General features: G+C 38.7%; 1 protein-coding gene across 1 annotated transcript; it reads left to right on the top strand.

The window, feature by feature from the left end:
• Positions 1-23,872, top strand: pygma (phosphorylase, glycogen, muscle A). Its single transcript, XM_047379992.1, has 20 exons — positions 1-324; positions 3,557-3,658; positions 3,774-3,852; positions 3,945-4,048; positions 4,930-5,061; positions 5,157-5,268; positions 5,360-5,442; positions 8,010-8,153; positions 8,358-8,450; positions 13,043-13,189; positions 13,837-14,000; positions 14,716-14,830; positions 14,942-15,043; positions 18,147-18,294; positions 21,087-21,145; positions 21,219-21,360; positions 21,444-21,651; positions 22,149-22,283; positions 23,170-23,236; positions 23,369-23,872. Exons 1-20 carry the CDS (start codon positions 82-84, stop codon positions 23,516-23,518), a joined length of 2,529 nt encoding a protein of 842 aa, XP_047235948.1. The 5' UTR covers positions 1-81; the 3' UTR covers positions 23,519-23,872.
• The last annotated feature ends 1,861 nt before the right edge of the window (positions 23,873-25,733 follow it).

Below are 25,733 nucleotides of genomic sequence, written 5' to 3'. Positions count from 1 at the left end.
GTTGTTGGGTGCTTCTCTGGCTGTGTCTCTGAGCTTTTTCCTTTATATCCTCACCTGATCTCAGGGAGCCAAGCTGCCAACATGTCCAAACCTCTGTCTGACCATGATAGGAAGAAACAGATTTCGGTGAAGGGCCTCGCCGGCGTAGAGAATGTCACAGATCTGAAGCAGAACTTCAACAGACATCTCCACTTTACACTGGTGAAGGACAGGAATGTGGCCACCAAACGGGATTACTACTTTGCTCTCGCCCACACAGTGCGAGACCACTTGGTGGGCAGGTGGATCAGAACCCAGCAGCACTACTATGAGAAAGATCCCAAAGTAAGTTCTGCACAGTGCAGCAGCAAATGTAAGCCAAAATGTTCATATACCCATTTAACATAAAATATCAGTGAAAGAGATCAAAAACAATTGCAGTTCTATTACAATTATGTGGAATAATAATCTGAAATATTCTGTGTGTAGGATATAGTAAAATGCCCTCACCTTTAACATGAACAGTCATAATTTGCAATTAATTTGGATTTCATAGTTTTGTAACAGTGGTGTCACTGAGGGGATCCAAAGGCGGCAATGGGAACCCCCAGAACCCGCCACCCCCACCCACCTCCACCAATGAATAACATTTATTAATATATTTATTTGCCTTAATGGGGCAATTTTTAATGTCTGGCACTCTTCACCTAGCATGATAAAAACCCAGAAATTCTGTTGTAGCTTTTGGTTTTGGTATGCCACCCACACCCCGTCTGCGTAACATTTTATAATAAAAACTTTTTGCAAGATCAAAGTATTGGTACAAATTAGCTACACTTACTCAGTTTTCTAAACTATTGAATTCAAGGCTGAAACAAGTGACTGGTTATCATCAGCATGGGACAATAAGTGCTATAAAAGACGCAGTAAAGCTTAAGTTGGGTCCAACTTCAGGTCCAGGGCCAGATTTAGGAGAATGTGAGCCCCTAGGCTAGAGCCAGTTTTGGGGCCCTGATTAAAGAGATGTTTCAGTTACACATGCAAATCACAATAGATTGATACATGATAGCAAAGTTTTTCCAATATAATCTTTGCATTTGTCCTTTGCAAAAAAGGGGGTCTAAGATGGCATTATCTCTAAAAATGGCTTGATTCATAAAAAACAAATAATCTGTTAGGGAATGTATAATACAGTCACTAAAATTCACCAAAAACAAAGAAGGATGAGCAAGTACAGTTTTAACATACTGATGCCAGTGTGTGCCAGTCATGACATTTAGACTTTGTTGGGGTGGGGGACTTCTTAGCACCCTGCTGGTATGCTCCCATTGCTTACAATGTGTTGAAACACTAAACCCACCCATGACCTTCTGTTCCTGTCCCGTCTGAATGCAAACAGATACTCCTCCTCCTCGCTGAGGTTGTGTGAGCATGTGTGCTCCAAGGACATCCGAAGCTTGCTCATTGAAATGCGGTTACATTAAAGCTTTATGTCAACAGCCTCTGAGTCATTAAGCAGCAGCTACAACCGCAAACCTTAGAGGAACAATAAGCTGCTGGCTCTCTTGAATGAAACAATAAAACTGCAAGCTGCACCACCTTTGCACTTAGAAATGTCAGCCGGAATCGTGTGTAATTACAGGCGAAGAGTTGAAAAGCAGGGTAAAAGTCAGCTCCATCTTTTCTTACTTTTGTGTGAGAATATATTCTATGAAGGCTCATTAATATACTTAATGAACAAAGCTGGGAGAGAGAACCCCCTTTGCAGAAAGGCCAGCTTCTTTCAAGAAACATTGTATGAAAATGTTTGCTCAGAGGTCAGTGCTCAATCCAAAGCAGAATGACATGTTGGAGTTGAGCTTTGAACTGAAAGCTCAAAGGTGAATAACATGCTGGTCTAACTGGAAGGCACAAAGAGGAAAACAGTTAGCAACATACTATTATAATTTATTCAATCCTGTGCACTAATTAAGACAGAGCCCCTGTCAGTGAGCACTCACTGTCATTTTGAAACATCTATTTGAACAGTCCCTGTCTACCCGGAGTTGAACTCCACAATTAAAGGTTACCAGGTTCTGGCTGACCTTTACGGTGACCTCTACACGAGCTATTTTTTGCCTGCTCCAAAATGTTGGACGTTATGTAATACCCAAAGCAATCTGTTCCCCTACTCCCCCTTCTCTCCCTGCTCCCTTCCCTGGCCCTCCTCCTTCCCTCCTCTGCCAGTGTGTGCCCTTCCATGTCAGAAGAAAAGAAAAAACAACATCTAAATGGCAAAGGCTAAACACTGGCTCAGGTGGCACATTTATGTCTGCTCCCAACCATGAAACTAAATCATGAAACCTGATTTTTTTTAAGAAAGAAGTGGGTGTTATTTTGACATATGAATTCACAGGTTTATAGTTTCAATGCCAAATACAGTGGCTTATAAAAGTGTGCAAACCCCTGTTTAAAAGTGTGATATCAGAAAATGTACTTTGATAAACATTTTCCACATTTAATGTGACATAGACCTGTACAATTTAAGTGAAAAACAACTTTACGAGAGAAATTAGATAAATATAAAGACCAGCTATATCATGGTTTCATAAACACTAAAGGGCCTGCAGGAATTTCAAACAAGAACTGGTTGTGTTCTACATTTGACAATAATTTTCTGTGTTCTCCATGTGCCTGGACTAAAGAGTGGGGTTGCAAAACAGAATTTTCTGTCTAAAAAACTACCCAGGCCAAGCTAAAATTTCCTAAACCCTTGTGAAAGAATGTATTAGATAAATTTTGAACTTTTGTGCTAAAACTCTGGCACAAGAACAACGCATTATCTCATAAAATACATCATACCCATGTTAAAACACGATAGTGACAGCTTCAAGCTCTGTGAATATTGTGCTTCAGATAGAGCTGAGGTATTTTTAAGATGGATAAAGTTAGGAATAGTTCCAGAGACCAGTTCGGGCCCTAAACCTTGGGTTATCTGCTTAAAAGCTGAAGAGAGATTGTATTTTTGTGCAACACAGAGTCCAAGCATGCAAACAAATCAACAAAGGAATGGGTTAATGCGAGGAAACAGAACATTTTACAATGGATTGCCAGAGTACAGAACTAAGTTTACCTGAAGATTGCTGTGGACCAGAAATGTCTTCAGAATTTGATGCGTTTGGAGAACCTTTTTAAATTAGACTAGACAAATCTTGCTAAGTTAAGATGTACGATGTTGCGACTCCAAGCAAAAAAGGACCAAATTCTGAAGTAGGCCCAAAAAGTGCCTCAGTTAAGTATTGGTTTAATATGCATTTTCCTTCTGACATTAAAGGATAAATACCACCTTATATATGAAGAAAGCTTTGAAATAATCCTAGATTTTCATGCTCTCCTTTTCTCATAGTAAAAAGACATGGGATTTTAACAGGTGTGTGTATACCTTTAAGAACCACGGTATGCACCAATCATTCAGCCGGGAGGACCTTTTACTGTTATAACATAGGGGCACAAATAAAACCTCTTAGCACCTTTATAATAATTTGTTCAGTTTATCAAAGTTGACAGGATTTCCCATTTTTTTTTGTCCAATCTGCAGCGTGTGTACTACATCTCCCTGGAGTTCTACATGGGTCGGACTCTCCAGAACACCATGGTCAACATGGCCTTGGAGAATGCCTGTGATGAGGCCATGTACCAGGTGAGACAAAGGAGCTTAAGTTAATCCTCTAATGAGAGTGAAATTCTGTCTCCAAAGAGTGCATAAAGGAGAAGCCTCCCCCTAAATCCCTGCATCTTCTGCTCATTCCTTCTAGATGGGTCTGGACATGGAGGAGTTGGAGGACATGGAGGAAGATGCTGGTCTGGGTAATGGAGGTCTGGGTCGTCTTGCTGGTAGATATTTTATTTTATTTTATTTTTTACACTTGGAAGAACTATGTCTCTTGTTTTAAATGAACACATTTTCATGGACTCTGTTTGTTTAGCCTGTTTCCTGGACTCAATGGCATCATTGGGCCTGGCTGCCTATGGTTATGGCATTCGTTATGAATTTGGCATCTTTAACCAAAAAATTGTCAATGGATGGCAGGTATTGAAAAAGATCATCTTCTGGTTTTCTATGAGACTTTTACTCCTTTTTTCTGTGAATATTAATGCAGTGCCTTGCAAAAATATTCACACTTATACAACTATTGTTTTACATTTTGTCATATTACAACTACAAACTTCAATGCCCAACATTTTATTACACTTTTATTTAATACACCAACAAAATGTTTTACATATATATATAAAACATATACAAGTTTCTCAAAATAAAAGTAAAAATCTGAAAAGGTGAGAAGTGTGGTGTAGTGTGCCTACAAGCCATGTAGGCAACCCAGCCAACAATTTTTAAGAAGAGGTTCTTAGCAGATGAGGCAAATATGTGACTTTTTGGCCTATTTTGCTAAAATAGGCCAGACAAAACATCCCCAAGGTTAAACATGGTGATGGTAGCATCATGCTGTGGGGATAATATTACTGAGCAGGAACAGGAAAGCTGGCATAAGTTGATAGATGGAACTAAAAATTGGGTAATCTAACAGGAGTTGCAAAAGACTGGAAACTATGACTGAGGTTTACCTTCCAGCAGGGTAACAACCCTCAACATACAGCCAAAGCTACATGAAATAGTTTACATCAAAGCATTTTCATGCTATAGAATGGTCCAGTTTCATTATATTGCTCTCATAAAATCTCAATATTATAAGCAAAACTTTGATGTTGTAACATCAGAAAATGTCAAAACATTCAATAGGTTGGAATAATTTCGCAAGGCACTGCATTTAGTGGTAGTCCCCTTTTTTTTTTTACCATAAATTACCAGGAAGAATTTTTTCCTTTGCTTTTATAAGCAGATATCGCTCTTGCTCTCTGTCTGGCTCAGCAGGGAAGCCAGCTACCTAATGAATGTTTGCCACTCGTCAGGTGGAGGAGGCCGACGATTGGCTTCGCTATGGCAACCCCTGGGAGAAGGCTCGACCCGAGTACATGCGTCCAATTCACTTCTATGGCAGAACAGAGCATAACCCCGATGGTGTGAAATGGGTGGATACCCAGGTAAAAGTATATTCTGAAGTAACAAAGATTAAACATTACTCAGATGAGATAATACAGATGACATAAAATATTTCTGTCTCTTCATACACTGATAGGTAGTGTTGGCTCTTCCATATGACACACCTGTGCCAGGCTACAGAAACAACATTGTGAACACCATGAGGCTATGGTCTGCAAAGGCTCCTTGCGAGTTCAACCTCAAAGACTGTACGTGTCAGGCTTTGGTCACACTTTTTAAATTGCGGTCATGTACCACATCTTAATGAACCATGGGTTATGTTTTATTTTCTGCTTATAGTCAACATTGGTGGCTACATTCAAGCTGTTTTGGACAGAAACTTGGCTGAGAACATCTCCCGTGTGCTTTACCCCAACGATAATGTAAGAAAAACTCCTTTCCTTTTGATTTTGCTTTTGATCCACAAGAACCTGACCCAATGACCCACCATTTACAGTCATGTGAAAAATTAGGAGACCCTATAAAAGCCTATGTGTTTTCCTAACACATTTGGACAAATGGATATTTATTATCAATTTTGACTTTAAGTTGTATAAATAAATAATAAAACCCAAAGAAAAAACTATTTAATATGTTTCAAAGCGTAATTAAAATGCCATCTGGTTCAATATCTGGAAAATTAGGAAACCCTCAAATTTATTTCCTCCTAAAATGGTGATAAAAGGGGAAGGAGGTTGTCCCTATTTAAACGTCAAACAGTTTGTTATGCTCCTGGCTGTTTAAGAGGGCGTGAACACCATGGTGAAATCAAAGGAGCTGTCTGAGGCCTTCAAGAAGGCGAGTGTACCAACTTTTGCATCTTGAAAGGAATTTAAACAAGTCTCTAAAAAATCTGAAATCAGCTATCCCACTGTACAGAAAGTAGTATACATGGCAATGACTATGACCTATTGCCAACATGCCCAGGTCTGGCCATTCAAACAAGTTCACCCTGAAAGCAGACTGCACAATTTTAAAGGTCTCCAACAATGTATTCTGAAATAATTTTCTTTGGACACATGAGTCTAAAAATGAATTAGTTGGACAAGGACAGAGGACATGTTTGGCATAAATCAAATACAACACTCCAGGAAAAGAACAACATACCAACTGTTAAGCATGGGGGTGGGAGTGTCAAGGTTTGGGAATGCTTTGCTGCAGCAGGACAATATGAGGCCCTCCTAAAAAATAATAAAAATAAAGGTGAAGCAGAACTGGACCCTGGATTATAACAATGACAATGGTAGATGGCTACATACAGGCGTCTGTCAAAGAGGTAAAAACTAGCTATCAGAGAGTAAAAACTTTTTCTGAAGTTAGAATATGCATTAAAAAACATATTTTGTTTATGAGTACAACAATGTATATTTATGTTTACCTGTAATCAAATCACGAATATTGATTGGAGTCTTGTAATTTTGTCACATAACTGCATATTTGGTCAGAGAATAAGACTGGGTGGCTGTTTGGTGATTACCCTGAGTTTAGAGCTGCATGACATGAACCCTAGTGAATGTGTTCTGTCTTCAGTTTTGTCACTATGCCCTCTCCAAGGAGTTGTTTTAGTGTCTTTTAGACCGGAATTAAGGCCTGACCTCTTCTTTCTGAAAGTCCAAGGAGGAGGATTTATACCAACAGACAGCCGTCTGGTTTGAGCTATAAGTCAGTGGAGGCGTAGTAATTTATGTCTGTATAAGTGAGAGTACGAGCTGTAATGGTCAGCCAGTGCAGCTGAGTTATGCTGTGTGTTTCTGTCAACAATATGAAAATATATGATGGAGGAGCAAACATTTAGTGAATCCAAACAGAGCACCACAACTTCTTGGGTTAAGATGTCACACAATACCTGTTAATATAAATTATTGATATTTTTCGCTTGCTAATTGCTCAATAACATGACATGGGTCAAATTTGTGTAACTAGCTTAAATACATAAAATATCCATATACATAGTAATCTTTTTTTTCTGGCCTTACCCATTGTGCTGGCAAACAAAAATAAAAATAAAAATAAAAATAAACAAACAAAAACAAAAACAAAAAACAAAAAACAAAAAACAAACAAAACAAACAAAACAAAACAAAACAACCTCAACCAGAACCGCAGAATTTTATTGTATCTATGTAATAGAGCAATACATTTATAAATATATTTGCAGTTGAAGGAAATTGATGTTTGGTTTTCCATTTTTTTCCAAATGAAAATCTAAGAAGTGTGACATGCATTTGAATTCAGCCCCCTTTACTCTAACCTCCTAAATAAAATCCGGTGTAACCAATTGCCTCCAGAAATCATCTAATCAATAAATTGACTCATGTATGTCATTTGATCTCAGTATAAGTCCTGCTTCCTGAGAAGGCCTCAGAGGTTTGTTAGTGAACAAACACCATGAGGAATACCAAGGAACAGAGCAGAGATCAAATGCATTGCACACTTTTCATACGTTTCTCCTTCTCTTATTGCTTGTTTTCTGTTTTTGATTATGGTGAATAAAGGCCAACACCAACGCATAATCTTAATAAAAACAAAATCTTGAAGGCTTTAAAACATTCAAGCTTGTGGTCATAAGATATTGTTCATGACTGAAGGAGTGAGATTCCAGATGCAAGCTGCTGATATCAGCTTCCTCTGTTAAAACTGGCTGGGTGGCTACATTCACACTGAGAAATAGGGTAAGATGCTACATCATTTAGAGTAGAGCTTCTGCATGGAAAGAAATCAGTTGAGATATTTATGACGGATGGATGGATGGATATCATGTGAAACCATCTACTGAACTGTGAATAAGCTATATCATTGTTAAAAGAAAATTTTAACTTGCATTTTGTCATTTAAATATGAAAATGCTTATATGACAAAAGTTGTTTTAACTGAACGAAAGTCCTAATTTTATAAATGAAAATAAGTTTAATTCTAGCTAATTCTGAACAAAAATGGTCTTTGTGTCCAGTTCTTTGAAGGGAAGGAACTCCGTCTAAAGCAGGAATACTTTGTGGTATCTGCCACCCTTCAAGACATCATCCGCCGTTTCAAGGTGTCCAAGTTTGGGTCCAGGGAGATCGCTCGCACAGACTTCAGCAAACTGCCGGACAAGGTGAACTGGGAAAACTCAATAAAATAGCTTCTGTCAAATTTCCCAATGAAAGAGTTTCTGTCAGTATGTCGAGCAGGTTATAGGTGTGTTTTTTAGGTGTCCTTTTGAGTATTAGCTGACATGAACAGCACCTACTCAGTTTTTTATGTTAGTTACTGGCATTCTGTGCATATTTTATAATGTCCTGATTATCTGCACACATAGGTTGCAATCCAACTAAATGACACCCACCCTGCAATGGCTATTCCTGAGTTGATGAGGGTTCTTCTTGATGAGGAGAAACTCTCCTGGGAAAAGGTAAATGGGCAGCACTTTTAACAATGCACTTTTTAAAAATAAATTCTTAAACTAATTCTTAAACAAAGGTATATCTCAGTAAACTAGAATATCATCAAAAGGATAATTTATTTAATTTATTCAATTCAAAAACTGAAACTAATACCTAGATTACACACAGTGTAGTGATGTGTTTCTTTTTTTTTTTGGTAATGGCTTACAGCAAAAGAAAATCCCAAATATTTTTTTAAACATTGTACAGGTCCTTCTCAGAAAATTAGCATATTGTGATAAAGTTCATTATTTTCCATAATGTAATGATGAAAATTTAACATTCATATATTTTAGATTCATTGCACACTAACTGAAATATTTCAGGTCTTTTATTGTCTTAATACGGATGATTTTGGCATACAGCTCATGAAAACCCAAAATTCCTATCTCACAAAATTAGCATATCATTAAAAGGGTCTCTAAACGAGCTGTGAACCTAATCATCTGAATCAACGAGTTAACTCTAAACACCTGCAAAAGATTCCTGAGGCCTTTAAAACTCCCAGCCTGGTTCATCACTCAAAACCCCAATCATGGGTAAGACTGCCGACCTGACTGCTGTCCAGAAGGCCACTATTGACACCCTCAAGCAAGAGGGTAAGACACAGAAATAAGTTTCTGAACAAATAGGCTGTTCCCAGAGTGCTGTATCAAGGCACCTCAGTGGGAAGTCTGTGGGAAGGAAAAAGTGTGGCAGAAAACGCTGCACAACGAGAGGAGGTGACCGGACCCTGAGGAAGATTGTGGAGAAGGAGATTCCAGACCTTGGGGGACCTGCGGAAGCAGTGGACTGAGTCTGGAGTAGAAACATCCAGAGCCACCGTGCACAGGCGTGTGCAGGAAATGGGCTACAGGTGCCACATTCCCCAGGTCAAGCCACTTTTGAACCAGAAACAGCGGCAGAAGCGCCTGACCTGGGCTACAGAGAAGCAGCACTGGACTGTTGCTCAGTGGTCCAAAGTACTTTTTTCGGATGAAAGCAAATTCTGCATGTCATTCGAAAATCAAGGTGCCAGAGTCTGGAGGAAGACTGGGGAGAAGGAAATGCCAAAATGCCAGAAGTCCAGTGTCAAGTACCCACAGTCAGTGATGTTCTGGGGTGCTGTGTCAGCTGCTGGTGTTGGTCCACTGTGTTTTATCAAGGGCAGGGTCAATGCAGCTAGCTATCAGGAGATTTTGGAGCATTTCATGCTTCCATCTGCTGAAAAGCTTTATGGAGATGAAGATTTCATTTTCCAGCACGACCTGGCACCTGCTCACAGTGCCAAAACCACTGGTAAATGGTTTACTGACCATGGTATCACTGTGCTCAATTGGCCTGCCAACTCTCCTGACCTGAACCCCATAGAGAATCTGTGGGATATTGTGAAGAGAACGTTGAGAGACTCAAGACCCAACACTCTGGATGAGTTAAAGGCCGCTATCGAAGCATCCTGGGCCTCCATAAGACCTCAGCAGTGCCACAGGCTGATTGCCTCCATGCCACGCTGCATTGAAGCAGTCATTTCTGCCAAAGGATTCCCGACCAAGTATTGAGTGCATAACTGTACATGATTATTTGAAGGTTGACGTTTTTTTGTATTAAAAACTCTTTTCTTTTATTGGTCGGATTAAATATGCTAATTTTGTGAGATAGGAATTTTGGGTTTTCATGAGCTGTATGCCACAATCATCCGTATTAAGACAATAAAAGACCTGAAATATTTCAGTTAGTGTGCAATGAATCTAAAATATATGAATGTTAAATTTTCATCATGACATTATGGAAAATAATGAACTTTATCACAATATGCTAATTTTTTGAGAAGGACCTGTATAGGACCAATTTTAAATACAGGAATCCTATGTTATGAGCTACACAATCATGGGGGAGAATGCTGATTTTACATTTGTCTTTGACAAGGAGAGTGAGCCATAAAAAGGCCTTTGCTAAGGAGGCGCTGGCCCTGTTAAGGGAAAGTTGAGTGTAAGGAAAAACTGTGGCAGAACAATGTGCACAAGCAACAGAAATAACTGAATTTGGAGGAGATTTACAAGGTGTGGTTTGATTTTGGAATTAGTGCTTCATGAGCCTCCGCAAACATTCGATTTGGGACATGGTCTACAACAATTGCATTTCTGGTTAGGACACTCCTGAAAGAAACAACATCAGAAGAGTCTTACCGGTGCTGAGAAAAATTTACTGGACTGTTGCTCATAGATCCCATTTTCTCTTTTTATTTGGAGATCAAGTTCCCAGAGTTTTTAGGAGGACTAGAGAAGCACATAGCTCACATTGCTTGAGGTCCAGGGAGCCATGTCATCAGTTGCTGTTGGTCCATCTGTAGAAACAAAAATGTTTCTTTCCACTGTCCCCACTTGCTTGCTCAGGAGGAGGAGTCAATGACTGGGCATTGACTCCTGCAAAGTCAATGACCGGGCAATTGGCTAGGTTTCTTTTCAGTAATAACTAAAAACCAATTTTCATCTTAATCTGGATTAGATTGTCTTGCATTATGTGTGGGATCAGAACAGCGTTGTTGAATCTAATCTCTCTACTTGATTGAATTGTATTGGTATGAATTTGATATACACTGCTCAAAAAAATAAAGGGAACTCTTAACCAACACAATATAACTCCAAGTGAATGAAACTTCTATAAAATCAAACTGTCCACTTAGAAAGCAACACTGATTAACAATCAATCTCTCATGCTGTTGTTCAAATGGAATAGACAACAGGGGGAAATCTTTGGCAATTAGTAAGACACACTCAATAAAGGAGTGGTTCTGCAGGTGGGGACCACAGACCACTTCTCAGTACCTATGCTTTCTGGCTGATGTTTTGGTCACTTTTGAATGTTGGTGGTGCTTTCACACTCGTGGTAGCATGAGACGGACTCTACAACCCACACAAGTGGCTCAGGTAGTGCAGCTCATCCAGGATGGCACATCAATGCGAGCTGTGGCAAGAAGGTTTGCTGTGTCTGTCAGCGTAGTGTCCAGAGCCTGGAGGCGCTACCAGGAGACAGACCAGTACACCAGGAGACGTGGAGGAGGCCGTAGGAGGGCAACAACCCAGCAGCAGGACCGCTACCTCCACCTTTGTGCAAGGAGAAACAGGAGGAGCACTGCCAGAGCCCTGCAAAATGACCTCCAGCAGGCCACAAATGTGTATGTGTCTGCACAAACAGTTAGAAACCGACTCCATAAGGATGGTATGAGGGCCCGACGTCCACAAATGGAGGTTGTGCTCACAGCCCAACACCGTGCAGGACGCTTGGCATAAAGTTGGATCAGCCTGTAGTGTGTTTTTCCACATTAATTTTGTGTGTGACTCCAAATCCAGGCCTCCATTGGTTAATAAATTTGATTTCCATTGATGATTTGTGTGTGATTTTGTTGTCAGCACATTCAACTTTGTACAGAACAAAGTATCCAATGAGAATATTTCATTTATTCAAATCTAGGATGTGTTACTTGAGTGCTCCCTTTATTTTTTTGAGCAGTGTATTATGTAGTTTGTAGAATCGGAAATGATTTTGAAGATGTTTTTCTTGTAAATTCAGCTATGATTAAAGTTGTTTAATTGGGTGCCCAGACCTCCTAGTATGGATTGTAAATAGTGTACTAAAAATATTTTTATAGTGGTTATGTAATATTTAAATTTTCCGTATAAACATTTTTCATGTTTGCAAAAACACCCTAAACACCCATTGTTTCTATTATGCTCCCAGATGCTGAACATATTCAAATGAAAACACTGTACATTTCATTGTTCTTGACCAGAGTCACTGTCTCCTTTTTTGTATTAACCGTGGTTTATGGATGCTCTCTTCTTGCATTAAAATGAATATTGCATGCAGCTCAGCAAGATCCCCTGACTTGCTATCACACTGTGTAACCCCCACAGTTGATGACTCAGGCTAGGTTTTCTAAAACTGGTGAAAACTCATGTCGGTGCTTAACAAAATTTCAAAGTTTCGGTTGAAGTATGAAAATTCCTTCAGTGGGAAAACGCTGCCTTAAAATAGGTTTTAATAGGTTCACAAAAAGTTACAACTCTTCACACTAATGGTATGAGTTTCAGATATAATATAGTCAATGATGCATGATACCCCTTTATTGAACATATCCAGAATTACAGTTTCCCACCAGCAAAAAATGAGAACCTTATTTTATCAGTTATATTTGGCCTTGGATGTTACTAGATGTTACCAACATTTTTACCAACAAGGCTCTCCTAAAGTTACACCTATATTTATTCAACTTCCACAGTAAATTGGGTGTATTGCCAAAGTGATTAATTATTCAGGAGTTTGCAGTAAACAATTTACACAATAAATTGAATAGTTCATAAAACTTTGACCGTTGTAATGTAATATTCAAACTATCTAAGAAGCAGAATTTTGGGTTATCATTAGCTTTGAGCCGTAATCATCAAAATTAACAGAAATACATGGGATACACCTGCATCTTGATATCTTTCAAGGAACTAATTGATGTTTGGATTTTATTATAGAACAGACAAGGATATGTAAAAAAAAAGTCAAAGTATTGTCTTCTGTGGTTGATGTTTAGGCCTGGGACATTTGTGTGAGGACCTGTGCCTACACCAACCACACAGTCCTTCCTGAAGCTCTGGAACGCTGGCCAGTTGACCTGTTTGCCCATCTGCTGCCCCGTCACCTGGAGATAGTCTACGAGATCAACCGTCGCCACCTAGAGGTTGGTGCTGTGAACTGCAACATCTGCACAGATACTACAATCTGTTACATCCAAAAACTTCTTTCCTAACACAACCTGACAATACACCTCTTGGTTAAATAGGACTATTACTTAGTCTTTACATAGTGTATTCAGCTTAGTTGAAAAGGAAACTATAATGAAATTAATTTATATTTAATCTCTAACAGTAATCAAACACTAAGGAGATTTGAAAATAATTAATAGAGAATTTATACAATACTAAAAGCTGAGCAACTGTGAATTAGTTTGTTTTGTTTGCCAAAAAGAAATGCTTTAAAGGTAAATAGAATGGCTTTAAATAGTGGCTGGAATGTGAAAGCCCAAAAAGTAAAATGATGTTGAGTTTTATTTTCAACATCTATCAGAAGCAAACTCCCACGCCTCTGCTGAAACAAGACAAAAATATTTCTGACATGAAGTGGTGGGCAGAACTGCACAATGAAAAAAATAATGCTTTCATCTGAAGGCTTTCATCTACTCACACACTGATGGAAATGATCCTCATGGTGGAACTTGTACTTTAAATTCACTGCGTGACCTTTGTGTATGCACAAAGACCAACTTTGATTTAACGGGCAGAAAAAGATTTTTTTTTTTTAAATCAGAAATTCTTTTTGATTTTGTAGAATGTTGCTGCCAAATTTCCAGGAGATGTTGATCGTCTTCGTCGGATGTCGTTGATCGAGGAAGGTGGGCAGAAGAGGATTAACATGGCCCATTTGTGCATTGTTGGTTCTCACGCTGTCAACGGTGTGGCTCAAATCCACTCTGACATCCTGAAAGCTACGGTGTAAGTACCCAAAATCTTTTAATCAATTAATAACTATAGTGCCTTGAAAAGTCATTTACACCTCTTTGATTTTTTCAGTGGAAGAAAAAGGACACATGGTTTTCAAATGTATTACAAATAAAAAACTGAAAATCTTCCATTAATTTCACACCATCTCCATTGTGAAACATGGTGGTGGCAGCATCATGATGTGGGCAAGGTTATCTTCAGTAGGGACACTGAAAACCTGTTAAAGGCTGTGCAACACTTGACACAGGGATGGAGATTAATCATTTCCAGAGAAAAAGAAACTAAACAAATGATCAAATGGGGCGTGGTGTGTGGCAGAGCAGTAGAGAGTGTGACCAATATATGAAGGCTTCTGACCCCGAAAAAGCTGTCCTGGGAACGGGTTCTGGGCCTGGTGACCTGTGCTGTATGTGTTTCCATTCTCTCAACCCCGCTTGCTGTCTGTTGACTTTCAAAACATAACCAAAAAAAAAATAAAAAGGCCAAAAAAATCTTTAAAAAAATAAACATGTGGCAAAAAATTGACCTATCCAATCTGACAGATTTGAGTTAGCTTGTACAAAATGGAGAAGAGCCCTCAAGGGGTATGAATGCTATATCAAGGCATTGTATGTGTAAAAATGTATTTGGATCATGAATGCCAAGCAGCTCTAAATTTCCTCTATGTGTACAACAAAATATGGCTGATCCTTTCTTGACCCTCCAGCTTTAAGGATTTCTATGAAATGGAGCCACACAAGTTCCAAAACAAGACCAACGGCATCACCCCTCGCCGTTGGTTGGTCATGTGCAACCCCGGGCTTGCTGAGGTCATTGCTGAGGTCAGCTGCTCTCAGAAGGCGTAAACAACACAAAGCTAATATTTAGGTCATCAGTCCGAGTGAACCATGTGACAGTGTGTGCTGACTTGCTGTCTTTCTATTGCTTACCAGAGAATTGGTGAGGACTTCATTCGTGATCTTGACCAGTTGAAACGTCTCCGGGACTTTGCGAGTGATGATGCCTTGATTCGGGATATTGCCAAAGTGAAACAGGTGAATAATGGATGCCTTGTAAGCGTCAGTATTTGTTCTACTGTGATCCATCAACTGTGTTCACCAATGCCTCAGTAGCAGTAGTTAAAAAAATAGATTGTGTGAATCCTTCCCTCTCCTTAGTGGCCACATTCCATGGCCAGTGTAAAATAAATTAGATTTTTGCACAGATTCAACATATCTTGTTTGTCTTCATTAGCTGGCCAGTTATATCTCCTGAACAATTTCACATTTAGTCCCAAAGGTTTTACATCTTTTTACTAATATAAATCTGAAAAATGTGGAATGCCCTTCACTCAGTACTTTATCCATATCCTCATTTCAATGCAATCAGAGCTGCTGATCTTTGGGGAATGTCTCTGCTAGGTTTGCACATCAAGAGACTGAAGCTTTTGCCAGTTCTTTGCAAAAGCTCAAGATCAGTCAGATTAGATAGAAATCATCTTTTGCAGCCTTTAAGATGTTTATTCCAAGATTGATATGTATTTACCTTCACCCATTCCGTAAAAGATAAATATGTGGAGTGCACACTAATTGTGGTCATGTTGACAGATTCTTCCACCTGAGCTGTGGATCTCTGAAATTCCTTGAGAATTACCATGGGTCTCTAGGCTGCTCCTCTGATTGATGTTTAGAGTTTAGACTGACATGCTTTCATTCTCCGATATGGCTCATCTGGAGTTCAGCCATAATTCGGATGGGGAGTGTTTATCTGAACAGAAAAAACAGATGAAAAAACTTTGGGGGATATAATTCTTTTGATGACATTCCTCAGTCGAAGACATATTGAGAGTTACCAAATGTGACAAGACATGCACTGTTTAGATGCCTGATGGTGTCTAAATATAATCAAACAAAATCAAATGTAGGAGGTTGTTGGGTTTATGATTATTGATTGATTAATCTTGATCAATAATTATAATTACAAATCATAATCTGACAAAATCAATTTCTTAACCAAAAGTCCTCATTTATGAATCGAGACCAGATATGTTTCTGGTGTTGTAATTGTGGCTCAACGCCTCTGACAATTACAACCGTTAAATACTCCGTAATAATTAATAACTATTGCCGGAGATGTCACTGTTTAATCGACCGTTTCTGCCGAAACGTGTGGAACTTGAACCTTATTTTGACTGACACATCACTTTCGCACACAATGAAACACAAAACACTCTCTCTTTATCTATGTAAATATTTATTAATTTTCACCTACTCAACATGCAAAATTCTACAACACAGGGGTAACACATCTAAATAAGCAAAAATCAACAAACGGTAGTGGGTATGTATTGAATCAACCAGCAGTTTATGGCACTACAGACGAAGGAAAATGAGAATATGAGTGGTGGTGTGGTGGCGAGTGGTGGGGGATTGTAGCGCAGCTCCGACTGTCCTTTATGGTCTTCTGATCATAAAACTTCCCCCTAACTCCTGAGCACAAAGGATTCTAACTTTTGGCGGCAAGCTAGCACAGTGAGATTGAAGACAAAGGGGAAATGGAGAATTTTACCCTGAGGTCGTTTTAACAGTCCAGTTTTACAATGCATCCGCGTTGACTCTCAGATAGTAAACACAAGCAGCTCTAGGACCGCGGCGGATCCCGATATCAACATAACACATCAAAGTTTCAATAAGCAAGGTTACATGCACATATTATTCAGAACACATGAGATCCTAACCAGCGATTCTGATCGCTTCTACAACCTCTGACCCTGCCCAGGCCTTCTAATAAAGAAATAAAAGATTAAATAAAAGATGGGTTTTACTTGGTGTCGTCGTCTTCCTGAGCGAGGGAATTCGAGCGAGGAAAAGTGGGGGTAAGTTAATTGTGCGTCCACAATTAACTTCAGGGAAAGCGGTCAGTCTTCGTCCTTTGGTCTTCTTGACAAAAAGGAAAAATATGATCTGACCATCAAAGTCGACTTGGAAATTAAACACGATGGCGGTTCGTCTCTCCGAAACTCCGTGTTCTCAGTTACGTGTTCAACTCACGTCTTCGATTGGCAAAGTGAAATCTCTGGCCTTCTTAGTCCAAAAACCTCAGTTATGAATTGTTCGTTGTCCAACGAGAGAGAATGAATGAACTCTGCAAAGAGCTCTTCTCTTGAAGTGACGCACTTCAGTCACTAGTCCGGTTCCTAGCAGAAGGCAAGTTTTCAAACATGAGCGCCTTCCTATATAGCGTCCTGTGACGTCAGACTTGGGAGGCCCAGTCATATCAGTCGCAATGCTCGATGGGATATGTAGGAGCGGGCTGTCCTAGGTACAAAATGGCCGATGCCATTGGAGGAGCACAGTGACGTCCAACAATGTGCAGATAGTCCAATACTCAGCAAACAAGTGGTCCAACAAGGTGTACGTATTGTCTGAAAGGTTTATTAAAAGGGGCTGTGGTCATAGTTTGACAGGAATTCCACATTCGGCTTAGAATTTCTCCAGATCGATGCGCACATTCTTGATATGGGCCTGGTTGAGATAAAGTCCTCTTCTGTTCAGCTTAGACAATGTCAACAGAGTGTCTTCCCTGGAGCATTCCCCATTAGCATTTTAAAGGTGGTCCAACTCCATTACGCAATATATGCTCTTTTTTTTCATCATTCTACACAAATATCCAGTCCTTTGAATTGGTCAATCACATACAATTCCAATAAAACAAATCAAGGTTTATGGAATTGTTTGTGTAATTGTAGGCAGATTGGCACCAAAACCATGTCCGTCAACCATAGAAACAGCAACTGGCTTTTCAGGTACACATATTATTCCCAGGCATTCCCATGCTCCATCTGGATATCTCTCCTCTATACTTCACATGCATTTCCCGGTATCATTACTTCTCTCTCTGTGTAATTAAAACCCAATTATGATAAATATGTCCTGGACACACAGCCCACCCAGACTGCGACAGCCAGCAATCAGTGTAGAGAGGTGGCGTGACATTTTATGAGTTTTCATTGGCATTTTGCCCGTGTTTGTGTTTCATTTATTGTTTGCTTCCTGTAATTGCTTTAACTGAATTTGCATATTGCATCTGTTTACAGTAGGCAAGCAACGGGAAGTACTTTTTTTATTTATTAAAAAAACAAATGTTTTGATCCTGTAGGAGAACAAGCTGAAGTTCGCTGTGCACTTGGAGGAGCACTACAAGGTGAAGATAAACCCCAACTCCATGTTTGATGTCCAAGTCAAGAGAATCCATGAATACAAGAGACAGCTGCTCAACTGTCTCCACATCATCACCTACTACAACCGTAAGTACTGTTTTAGCAACCTCTGCCTCTATATCTACTTTATTGTGTAAAAGCATTTGCACCATTGATACCCTTTAGATCTTTTGATTTTTTATGTGCATTCATTGGCCACTTCTGCAATCTTTGGTGTAGATTATCTGTCATCTATGACATGGAAAACCTAAGTGCTTGAATAGAAGGGAACTACAATTCTTCTTCAGTTTCTTGAAGACCTTTAACCTCTCATCCAAAATGTTTTTCATTTCTGAATTTGAATTGGAAGTAACAGGCTTATTAATCATTTATCAGAACAATTACACTTACATGAATGTTAAGGTCACTAATCAGGCTGTGAAGGTCACATAAGTCACTGGCCCAATTTAATGTTTAAGTCGATCCCAGAATGGCTCTACGACAAATTAGAAAGATTAATCCAGGCTGCAGTCTATGTACTTCTACAGTTGTGGTTCTATTTTATTCATTCTAATACAAAATGTTTAGTTATTTATTAGGACACTGCATTCACATAACTATAGGTTTAATGCCTGTGTAAATTCAACTTAAAAATGTTTCCAACTGAAATGAAGGGGGAAAGACTTTAAATCATTTAAAGTCTTTAACACCTTCTGAGCTTTGATAGCTAGCTAATTTTCTTAATTTTCAGCTGGAAATGCCATTCAAAGTAAAACAGCTCTTCTTACAAGAAATACATGTTTAATATCCAGGCCATATCCTGTTTTTACATACTCTCCAGATTTTCTTCAAACCAATTCCTGCTCTTCCACGATTTATACAACAAAACATAGGAAGTGTGACCTCTTTCAAATAGTGTGATCTTTGAATAAAAATGTCAAACGAAATTTGAACAAAACTGATTATTTTATCTCTGTCCTGTGTCTACAGTTTTGATTCCAGGAAAATAAAAGCCATATGTTTATGAAAGAAAATACAGGCTTTACTGTAATAGAAACAGTTTGACAGCCATGTCAAAGCTGACAATGGCAGTTTTAGCTTAACTCTCACATCTTAAGTGTCACTCTGAGCCAACAGATACTTTGTGCAGGAGAAAAAATGTCCCTTTACTGATTTCTCTATTTGTCCTTTTTCAGATCATCAAACAAATATTATCACCAGAAAAAGAAATCCTGAGTAAATATAAAATATGGTTCCAACAATTATTTCAAGTCATGTAGGTCCGGAGATAGCAAAGCAGCCCCAGACCATAACACTACCACCAGCATGTTTGACTGTCGGTATGGTGAGGGAGTTTGTGTTCATCTTGGAAATCTGCCATCGATGCCGAGCCTCTTTCTTATTGCTGAATCATGAACAATGACATTAAATGAGGCCTGTAGTAATTAAAAAATGTTTCTGGGTTGTTTTGTGAAACTCCTGGATGAGTTATCGATGCACTCTTAGAGTAATTTTTAGTAGGTCGGCTACTGCTGAGAAGATTCGCAGGTGCTCCATGCTTTCTTTCTAGAGTCCCAAAGCGTTTCCAATGGTTTTGTAACCTTTAATAACTTCTTTATATCAGGACATGATGTGATCTTTTAGGTCTTTTATCCTACTTCATGTGGTCAGACAGGCTCTATTTAAGAAATGTCTTGTTTAGCAGTAATTAGGCATGGGTGCAGCTAGCTAAACTGAACAACAAACATGTGACTAATCACAGCTAATTCAAGATTCAAGATTCAAAGAGGTTTCACATAAGGTCACACATTGGTTTTAATAGTAATTGTCACTTGTTAAATGAAATCATCAACAAAAAACAGCTTTTTATATTTTCAATTTCTTTAAAGGGACATATCATGCTTTTAGATCCTTCATTTCACACCTAAACTATTCAGTTATGCAAAGCTTTGGTCTGAATTCCTTATTGTAGCTCCACATGCCACTCTTTCACCCCTGTTCTGAGGTGCTTCTGAAAGCAACTCGTTTTGGTTCGGTCTCTTTAAATGCTGTTGAGGCACTTCACAACACGCCCCCTACAGGTCAAAGAGCGCTCCACTTTAATCCGTTTGGCCATTTTTGTAGTTTGATAACAATTATCTAGCACTGCAGAAACAAGACAAAACTGGCAAAAACACTGCAAAACTGTTTATGTAATACTATTCAAAACATGCAGTGCGGTTATGTTATCAAGGAGCTAAAAGCAGCACACAGAACTAAGATAAGCAGAAGGCACGACGCTACTGCTATCAAAACAGTGGCCATGATGTCATTTCAATACACAATAAATTTAGGTCTAGAATAAAGTTTGTTGTCATTTTAGTGGTATTTGCAGCTTACTGCTTTGCTATATCCATCATTTCCATAGACAGAAGGAACTGACTGCTTAATCAGATGAAGTCTTTCAGCAAATCCTTCTTGATACTGGCAAAGGTTGCTGAAGGCACTCGTCCTTGAAGTGGGGGAAATAGGAATTTCCCCACCGATGTGGGAACATTTCCATGAAACAATTTTAGGTTTTGAGAGGACAATGTAATGAATTGTGGGGATTATTACACCTAACTACCGAACTTAACTTACCCTCTAGCTCCTAATGCAAATTTTAGCTTGGACTATAAAATCGCAGCGATAAATAAATATGCCAGAAACGCGAAACTGAGATTTTAGTTTTTTATTATTGTCTGCTTATTCTTGAGCTCTGAAAGTACTTTTTAACAATTTAGATTCAGATGGTCCTGTGTACTTTCCAGCTCATCCATTCAGTTTATAGCATTCCCACCGAGTTATTTACACAGTTACTACATTTTTTTTCTAGTGTCAGATTGTTGAAGTTAAGTTAATTTTGTTGTTATTCTTGTCAGGTATCAAGAGAGAGCCTAACAAGCAATGGACTCCAAGAACCGTCATGATTGGAGGAAAGGTTTGTACTATAATGAAAAGGATTGGACTTAGAAAATATTTATTATCATATCTTAACTGACCTCAACTCGCAGGCTGCACCAGGATACCACACAGCCAAGATGATCATTCGTCTGATCACAGCTATCGGTGAAGTGGTCAACCATGATCCGGTGATTGGAGATCGCCTGAAGGTCATCTTTTTGGAAAACTACAGAGTTACATTGGCAGAAAAAGGTAAGAACTCAATCAACAGTGATAGTAAAACACGAATATGAAACATAAATGAAATCAATTAACCTTCTCCTGCCATCTTGCAGCCATCCCAGCAGCAGACCTGTCAGAGCAGATCTCCACAGCCGGCACTGAGGCCTCTGGTACGGGCAACATGAAGTTCATGCTTAATGGAGCCCTGACCATTGGAACCATGGATGGAGCTAATGTTGAGATGGCAGAGGAAGCTGGGGAAGACAATATCTTCATCTTTGGCATGAGGGTGGATGATGTTGATGCACTCGACAAAAAAGGGTAAAGAATGAACACCACCACGAATCTTTCATGTACATTCAAGAGGACAAAATTAACTTTTACTGGCTCAGGAATATATTAGAATCCCATATGGGAAGACACAGGGTCACAGACAGAGTACAGATAGGTTTATCCTTTTCTTTTTACTTGTTCCATCAAAGTATCATTATCAGATGCTTGTGGGGAAATACCTCAGAGAGAGGCCAACTGTCAAGACCTTTTAGAATCACTGCAGTGAGCTCCACACGCTCTGACAGTTCAGCAGCTTCAAGCTGTTCCACTGGTTGTAGTAATAATCTTTTCCTTTCTCTTTGCTCTTTGGTGCTCAAAGACTGAGAAGTTTTTGCTCTCGCATTATTAGGTTTGCTGCATTAAAAGGTGGAACTGTCTAGAACAAGTAGCTGTTTTGTATCTGCACTGATTAAAGGGCTTGTTGCCACAGAGATAAGCTTGTGCTTTTGTAAATGTTTTTTTAAATTATTCTTCATTCTGCTTAGATACCATGCTGAGGAATATTACAACCGCTTGCCTGAGCTGAAACAAGCCATTGACCAGATTGCAGGTGGCTTCTTTAGCCCAAAGCAGGCAGACCTGTTTAAAGAAATCGTCAACATGCTGATGCATCATGACAGGTACATCAAAATCTAACACATATATATTAAATATATGTATATATATATATATATATATATATATATATATATATATATATATATATATATATACATGTGCGCCCCCAAGAGTTAAATGTTTTGCATTCATACTGTACAGTTTCAATGTCTGTTGTTTGTTTGTGCCACCATTTGACTGAGAGTATTATTGTTGCTTTTACGCTTTTAGTGTGCAATGTCATTACAAATACAAAACATTTCAGGGACGCGCATGCGTGCAGAGAGTTCGTAGTAGGCAGGTACAGATACGAACATTATGTTCAAACAGGCTCCTTACTTGGACAGACAGTAGAGCCGACTGGTTGGTATGAATCAGGCCTCTATGAATTTCTATAGCACCTACAGTAATTTAATGAAGGTTTGAGTGTTTTGAGTGTTTCAATGCAGAGTTTTAGAAGTAAGTAAGTAAGTAACGTTTATTTATAAAGCGCCTTTCACAGACACAAGTCACAAAGCACTGTACAAGAAAATCACATTAAAAACTACATGAAAACACAATTAAAATCATAACATAAAAGCCTGGCGGAACAGAACAGTTTTCAGCAGAGTTAAAATCGAAATTGAGACTGAATCTAGGAATTTTTACTCAGACATCAACATGACTGTTATTACACAGGTTCTTTATTGAATGGGCATAGAAATAAGCAGTAGAAACTTTTAAATACTATTATTATTATTTGAGTACTCAGTTCCCGGCTGCCACAGTGGAGCTCTGGGCAACGAGCCATATCACCCACATAAAAAATCCTCACTGCCCTCTCATACAAAATGAGAATGCGTGTAAACCTACTTCTGTATCTTGTGTGTTTTATTCATTTTATTCAAGTTAGTTTTGTTTTCGTCTCAGGTTCAAGGTCTTTGCTGACTATGAAGACTACATTAAATGCCAGGATAAAGTCAATGCTCTCTATAAGGTATTAATTAAAAATAAATTATTATTGTTAACAGCGTTATTTAGCATTAGTCTTATTAGTTTAGTCATAATAAAAGGACACAAAATGACTGATTCTGTTGCTTATTTGTTATTTAAATGTGTCTTATATTAGAACACCAAGGAATGGACCAGGAAGGTGATCTACAACATTGCTGGATGTGGCAAGTTCTCCAGTGATCGCACCATTGCCCAGTATGCTCGTGAGATCTGGGGCATGGAACCCACGCTTGAGAAACTGCCTGCACCTGATGATAAGCAATAAACTCTCCTGCTGACAGCCAGCACACATACAGCTTCTCACCCAGGCTTTTGAATGGCTCTGTACTATCAAGCAAGAAGCCCCCATAAGCTTGCATCAACAGCATATTCAAGCTTTGGAAAGTTTATATTTCTTCTTACATCCATTTTAACCAATCCAGGTAACATGCTGGTGAAGGAAAACTGTTGCAGTTTTCTTTGAACATGTAGGAGTTGATATGTATCTGATCTAAAATGGATTAAAAAAGCTTTGTGGTGGGCTTTGTACATTTTTTGCTAATTTTTTAAAATTATTATTAGTAATAGCTCCTGTTATATATCCACTTGGACGAATTCAAAATAAAAGTTGTCTTAATGACTTGACTGTCTGAGAGTTCATTTGCACAAAATACTATTATGGGTCCCTATGGATTTCATTATGGGTTTTAGACACCATTCTCCACCCAAAATTAAATTTTTATTTTGCTGATTACATATTTCACGGTGGTAACAAATTTTGTTTCAGAAAAATAATAGTGGAGAAAATTTTCCTAGCTATTAAAGAAAGATAGATGATGATATAGAACTTATTTTTGACCACCTGAACATGTTCTTTCTGACGAAAAATCTTGTTTATCTTTTTATGTACTGAATATCCATAATGTCATGACTTAGCTACATCATGGCTGTACGTATTTCTATAGAGAATTGACTTATATATATATATATATATATATATATATATATACAGAAAAGTTAGCTTTTTTTTGTTTTTAAATTCACCTACTGTTTAAATTAACCAACTGTTGGATGTTAACCCTGGATGAGGACACTATGAAAACAAGAAAAGGGGAGGTTGCAATGGGTAACGTGGCCACTAGATGTCAATGTACTATATTTCCTACTTCTTTAAAACCTCAATCCATTGTCTCAATAAAGGTTCAACAGTGTTAATACAGAAACAGATTTCTTCAATTTTTGCGTTTTTTTTAATACTTAACATTTTCAAATCATCAAACAATTTTTTTTAAATTAGACAGAGATTAACAAAGTAAATAAAAACATAGTTTGCAAATGTTGATATCTCTTATTAATGGAAAAAAAAAGCTATCCTAACACACCTTGCTCTATATGAAAAAGGAATGTAATGACTGGTCCTGCTTCACTTTGCAAAATTGTTTAAATTGAGCCACATTGGAGTGTTTGGGGCTATGACCATGCCACATCCAGCCTTTTTACTAGGCCATTGTAAAATCTTCATTGTGACATTCAGACGTAGACCTGCTGGTTTTTGGTTCATTCAAACAGAGAAAGGTGTCCAGTTCCTTTGACAGCAAAGCAGCCACAAACCATCATGCTATCCCTGTATTTAAGTCTTTTCCAGAATGCTGTCTTAGTCTTATGCCAGATGTCTCTTTCATATTGTTCAATTGTGAACTTACCTGAGTTCAATGCTTTACATGTTGTTCTGGATTCTTTTGTGAATCACTCATTGATGTGCTTTTGGATTGATTTAGGTGGACCTGCCCCTCCTGGGAAGGGGCACCACTGTTCCATGTTTTCTTCATTTGTGAATAATGACTCTCAGTGTGGTTCACTGGAGTCCCAAAGCCTTAGAAATGGCTTTGTAAGCCTTTTCACACTGATAGATGTCAGTGACTTTGTTTTTCATCTGTTGCTGAATTTCTTTAGATTGTGTCATGATTTTTTTAGGATATTTTAGCTTCATTTTGTCAGATTGGTTCTATTCAGGTGGTTTCTTGATTCTACATGTCTGCCAGTAATCAGGCCTTGATGTTGCTAGAGAGCCTGAATGTAGCGTTCCAAAATTTGATTAGTCACTGAAAACATGTGTGTAAATGTTTTAATAATTGTTTTGAAGTTAATGTAGTATAGGTTTCAGCTTAGTGTCCAGGCTTTGATCTCATCACACCATGACCATGCTGTTCAACATATCATTGAGTGATGGGTACATCTCCACCTGCTGAACATCTCTTCCACATGTCAGGAAATGAGGAGAGGGTCTCTGAGCTCAGAGCCCAAAGTGGGTGCTGAGGTGGTGGAGGTGCTAAAGACAACCAAGCAGCCAGCAGCAGGGCATTAAATTAAGAGTGCAGCTGGAGTTTAAACGAAAATTTAACATGGAAGACTCACCATCCTGCCGCGTCCAATCACTCCTCACTGGCTGCTCCAATCAACGGCAGGTCCGCACTCCTCCTCGGCCAATCATCTCCTAGGGA

The sequence above is a fragment of the Girardinichthys multiradiatus genome, chromosome 11, assembly GCF_021462225.1.
Source record: "Girardinichthys multiradiatus isolate DD_20200921_A chromosome 11, DD_fGirMul_XY1, whole genome shotgun sequence".
Taxonomy (NCBI): domain Eukaryota; kingdom Metazoa; phylum Chordata; class Actinopteri; order Cyprinodontiformes; family Goodeidae; genus Girardinichthys; species Girardinichthys multiradiatus.
The sequence above is the reverse complement of the archived record's forward strand: the minus strand, read 5'-3'. Positions and strand labels throughout refer to the sequence as shown.